Source organism: Danio rerio, chromosome 9, assembly GCF_052040795.2.
Source record: "Danio rerio strain M-AB ecotype USA chromosome 9, GRCz13ab, whole genome shotgun sequence".
Lineage (NCBI taxonomy): Eukaryota > Metazoa > Chordata > Actinopteri > Cypriniformes > Danionidae > Danio > Danio rerio.
Window position 1 is genome coordinate 22,398,281 of NC_141029.1, and position 5,605 is coordinate 22,403,885.

General features: G+C 36.4%; 1 protein-coding gene across 1 annotated transcript; it reads right to left on the reverse strand.

The window, feature by feature from the left end:
• Window positions 1-206: 206 nt before the first annotated feature.
• Window positions 207-4,589, reverse strand: LOC147835301 (uncharacterized). Its single transcript, XM_087267689.1, has 2 exons — window positions 4,149-4,589; window positions 207-761 (listed from the first exon to the last, which is right to left on the reverse strand). Exons 1-2 carry the CDS (start codon window positions 4,587-4,589, stop codon window positions 336-338), a joined length of 867 nt encoding a protein of 288 aa, XP_087123815.1. The 3' UTR covers window positions 207-335.
• Window positions 4,590-5,605: the final 1,016 nt, after the last annotated feature.

A 5,605-nucleotide genomic window follows, 5' to 3' on the forward strand; every position in this document is an offset into this window, starting at 1 on the left:
ATCAGAAATGTAATGACTTCAAACAGTTCAAAAGCCAGCTCTTTAAAAAGGTTTATATATTGAAGCTTGTTTAAATTTAAATGTAAATGTTATAATAATAGTAAGTATTTAATGGCTAAATAGTATTTGAATAAATAATATAATAATAAGTAATGTAATATAAACCAATTATTAGCAACTAAAAAACTATACTGCAAAAGGGTTTTAGGATAAAAGACTTTAATTTGGAAAAAAAAAAAGCAGGCTAACCGTACAGTGCAAGTTACTTGATCAAAACCAACTCACAATCTTAAGCCCGAAAACTCTGAGTTTGCCCAAACATGTATCTACCAGGGTCAATTCCAATACTGGTTTTGTGCAACAGGCCTCAGATCTTGAGAAAGAAGTGATTCATAAAAATCTGGCTTTGATATAGCAGACCAACAATCGTCTACATTTACAGAGATTTCATCTGTTTCTTTCTTAAGCTGGCTTGATCTAATAGAATCGCTGTACTTTGAACATATGCCTTTTACTCTCTCTTTAGCTATGTCTTGCATTGTTTCATCCAATTGTTTGTCCATTTCCTCAGACAGAAGCTCCTCATAGCGGCTTTTGTAGTATGGTTCACTTTCACAGAAGCATTCCTCCAAACACTTATGGCTGAGTGAGATTTCACATGTTACACATTTTTTACATTTTCTACAAAGCAAAAAAAACATGTTGCTTGTTATCAGCCACCATCCAATCAAACCAACAGCTATGCAGGTGTAACCATAAATCTGCAAAGGAAAAAAAGAAAAGAACAATAAAATCAAGCAGACAAATTAGGGGAATTAATAATAATTAAGATTGATATTATCCATAATGCTGTCTTTGAATTATACTCCTTTCACAGTTAAACTATAGTTTCAGGCTTTGACAGGCCACCATAAGCACTGGCAGAATTCTGGCTGACCTGGTGACTGATTTGACCCAGTATTTTTTTTATTCACTTGACTTTTTTATGTTTGGTGTCCAAAAGTATAAACCAAAAACTCTAAATGAAAAGTGTGTTACAATACTCTGACAGTCAGACAACTGCAAATGTAAAAGCTGAAAGGTTGATTCTGCCTCAATGTTCTGCCTTCATGCTGGTCTCAGCCTGAGGACATTTTCCTCACTGGCAATAGTTAAACCCTCTGGTCTGAAAGGTCCACAGCAAAATGCTCCACACTTTGCTATTTCCCATTTTCCGAGAGCACCTTCTATAACTATGCATATTGTGGCAAATTTTTTGTACATTTGGTTTGCTCGCAAGAAGAAGAAACAGGTAAGAACAAATTGGAGTTATGCATCAAATTACTCATTTCTGTTTTATTTAGAGTGACTGTTTTTGCACATTGAGTGTGTAAGACTTCTAAATTGTTTAAAGGTGCAGTAGGTGATCTTCCACAATGCGAACAGCTTAGCATAAATCTCTGAATCACAATCCCTCCCCTGCCTTCCAGAGCCACGCCTCCTGAAACAGGAGCATGCGCACCTTAAAGATGACAGCAAAAGAACCCTCTCTCATGTGTTAAAAGTGACTAGTGCTTGTCCGGCAGCGTGCAGGAATTACACTCATCATTACTAAGCCAAACTGACATGCTATTTCAGAGTGAATATTTAGACTTGCATAGTAAACAATATAGGCAGGCAGAGGCTAGGCAGAATAGCAGTATTTACTTGTGTTTTGTTGTTAAACTAATTAAAATGTACATTATCAATGCTGTAAAAGGTTCCTCATGAAACTGAAAAAGTCTTATCAATCTTTTACCAGAAGATTTTAGTGGATGTACAACACTTCTGTGAAGACATAGCCCATTTGTAACAACAACATCTAACGTTACATCAGCTTTGAGTGGTGTGTATATATATTATGGGGGCGAGGCAGTGGCGCAGTAGGTAGTGCTGTTACCTCACAGCAAGAAGGTTGCTGGGTCGCTGGTTCGAGCCTCGGCTCAGTTGGCATTTCTGTGTGGAGTTTGCATGTTCTCCCTGTGTTCGCGTGGGTTTCCACCGGGTGCTCCGGTTTCCCCCACAGTCCAAAGACATGCGGTACAGGTGAATTGAGTAGGCTAAATTGTCCGTAGTGTATGAGTGTGTGTGTGGATGGTTCCTAGGAATGGGTTGCGGCTGGAAGGGCATCCGCTGTGTAAAAAAAACTTGCTGGATAAGTTGGCATATATATATATACATACAATTGAAATCAGAATTATTAGCCCCTTTTTAATTATTATTTTCTTTTTATATTTTCCAAATGATTTTTACCAGAGCAAGGAAATTTTCACAATATGTCTGATAATATTTTTTTTTCTGGAAAAAGTCTTATTTTACTTCGGCTAGAATAAAAAATAATTATTTTAGTTATTAATTAGTTATTAAGTTTTTTAAAAAGCATTTTTGGGACAAAATTATAAGCCCCTTTAAGCTAACTTTTTTTTCAATAGTCTACAGAACAAACCATCATTTTACAATAACTTGCCTTATTACCCTAACCTGCCTAGTTCACCTAATTAACCTAGTTAAGCCTTTAAATGTCACTTTAAGCTGCATAGAAGTGTCTTGAAAAATATCAAGTAAAATATTATTTACTGTCATCATTGCAAAGAAAAAATAAACAGTTATTAGAAATAAGTTTTTAAAACTATTATGCTTAGAAATGTGCTGAAACAATCTTCCCTCCATTAAACATAAATTGGGGAAAAAAATAAACAGGGGCACAAATATTTCAGGGGGGCTAATAATTCTAACTTCAAATGTATATATATATTGCATCATAACATACTTCCCGAGGTATGGCCACGGGGAATCCTGCTTCAGAAATAACTCCTCTCATTCAGTCATCTTGACATCAAGCACATTTCATCAGAGTTGGCAGTAACACACCAAAAACTTTGTTGTCGAACACCGTAAAACAGAAAGAAGAAATAGTCATTCTTGCCATTATATGGATTTACTTTCATCGGCTATAGACACCGGCCTCACAGCTCCGTAAATGTCTTTCACTTATTGACCTGTGATCTGTAAATGTAGCTTGTGTGAATGCTACTGCGCCACTTTACTATTAAAATAGCTTCTCTACTGAAAAACTATTTGATTTAGAAATTAGCAACACTACCGCCATGCTACTGAGAAATGTAGTTAAGCTAGTAGCGTCACTACTTGTAGCAACACTACAGCCCAACACAACACAACAAAATACAGGCGGTATTAAACTGAAAAAATAGAGCTTTAAAAAAATAGAGCACTTGATCACATTTATTTTAACGTTTAAATCAGCCATAGACACAATCTGCAAGTGTATGTATATATATATATATATATATATATATATATATATATATATATATATATATATATATATATATATATATATATTTATACAACAGTTCTGTCTGTTTCTCAAATCTGATTGGTTGATAGCCATGCGATATTCTGCAATATCAGAACTCCTACAGCCTCTTTACCCTTTGTGTATTACTCCGCCCACATACAGCCTGCAAAAAGCAGACACTACAGATCTACAGTTTAAAAGATGCACTCTCAACTGTTTAATTGTCAGCTTATGATTTGAATTCGGAAGAAAATAGTTCCTCATTCAAAAGGGTTTTTGAGACTCTCCATGTTTGATTTTGCTTTTATAGACACAATTATGCCGTCAAACTGTTGTATAAACGCAATATCACACTCGTAGCAGTGCGATATGGCTGTATATCGACACTGATGGGGGCACCAAGGCACTAGGCCTGCGGCCTCGTGCCAACACACGCCTCCCACCAGTGCCGATATACAGCCATATTGCACTGCTACTCGTGTGATATTGCTCATATATATATATATATATATATATATATATATATATATATATATATATATATATACATATACATTAAAAATTTTATTAAATATAGCTATTACGTGCAACTGTAGACGTCTTGGCTTAGACAGACTTCACATGTAGTCATTCATTTTTACAGTATCTAGTCTATTTCCGCACTATTGAATCTGGTCAACTTTGTGCACCTAGACATCTTAAAATAAATAAAATTAGCAAATTTAGGCAACTTTTAGCTTTTACAGAGAAAGCATTGAATTTAATTGCTATACAGTCAGAGACATTTTATAATACACAGGCTACAACTTACCTGTGAAATGTTTTTGTAGTTTGTAATCAGGGTGTTTTCTTGAAGAGTTTTATGCTCCTTGCAAGGAATTTTAAGTTGTGTGTCGTTTTGTTTGGTGACCATACAAACGTAAAGATCTCCGTCCAAAAGAACGCATCCAGCCCAAAACAGTGCTATTCCAAGAAGCTGGAAAATCCGCGGACAAATACCACAGCAACAAGTCACACAAAACTTTGTTCTGGTTTGTTTCAGTAAGTTTAAAATCACAAACAGAATTACTGGAATAAGGCCAAAGTAAACGCCGACCACATGGTAATGGACCTCTTTTTCGCAGGAGCATGAAAATTGAGAATTGAAGATGTACTGAAAAATGTAAATCATAATAACAACTAGAAATACATCCGCAGCCTGCGACACAGCCAAACGCAGTTTGTCTGGAAGATCAGAGAAGAGGTGAGGCATGGTTGATCAGCTGAAGCTCAGAAAAGCAAAGTCTTAAGTAACTGTTTCTTCATGCCCAAGTCTTAAATGCGTCCTGAGGTACCGGTATATCAGTCAAGATTTCTGCACAAATCATCAAATAGCTTTCTGACGCAATTTTTGAGGAGTCTAAGTTTACCACAGAATAATCAGGTTCCCATTTGGAAACATGAAAGTGGCATTAAGGCATGAGAACCAGCTCCAAAATATGCAGCTTAGTTTCAGTATGAGTGTTTGAGGGATTTTATGTAGCCTATCTCATGATAATGATTATGCAACCTTGGACAAATTTAAAGCCTTTGTTCCTTTACAACAATAAAGAGATCAATTAGTAACAAAAATCTAAATTTAAACACAAACAAACTCTCTGCAACTCCTGTCTTTCAAGTAACAATTCTTTTATATGTTTATAGGTCTGGGGCGGGGCAGTGGCGCAGTAGGTAGTGCTGTCGCCTCACAGCAAGAAGGTCGCTGGTTCAAACCCCGGCTCAGTTGGCGTTTCTGTGTGGAGTTTGCATGTTCTCCCTGCCTTCGCGTGGGTTTCCTCCGGGTGCTCCGGTTTCCCCCACCGTCCAAAGACATGTGGTACAGGTGGTACTGTACATGTGGTACATGTGGTACAGGTGAATTGGGTAGACTAAATTGTCCCTAGTGTATGAGTGTGTGTGTGAATGTATGTGTGGATGTTTCCCAGAGATGGGTTGCGGCTGAAAGGGCATCCGCTGCGTAAATACTTGCTGGATAAGTTGGCAGCTCATTCCGCTGTGGCGACCCCTGATTAATAAAGGGACTAAGCCGACAAGAAAATGAATGAATGAATGTTTATAGATTTGCTTGACTAAAGCACTTAAAACAGTGTCAGTTTATTAAGGCTATTTATATTAGAAAGTTTAGTTTTTCCTTTCTAAAATGCTACTTTTTACTATATAAACAAATTTTTGAGGTTTTATGTATAAAGTGAAATACTGTTCTGAAATATACAAATTCATGATACCAAT

Bases quoted from the DNA above. Each gene is read 5' to 3' on its own strand.
- LOC147835301 (XM_087267689.1), bottom strand. From the start codon at position 4,589: ATGCCTCACCTCTTCTCTGATCTTCCAGACAAACTGCGTTTGGCTGTG. The intron at 762-4,148 runs GTAAGTTGTAGC...TTTCCTTTGCAG, and splicing joins ACTACAAAAACATTTCACAG to ATTTATGGTTACACCTGCAT.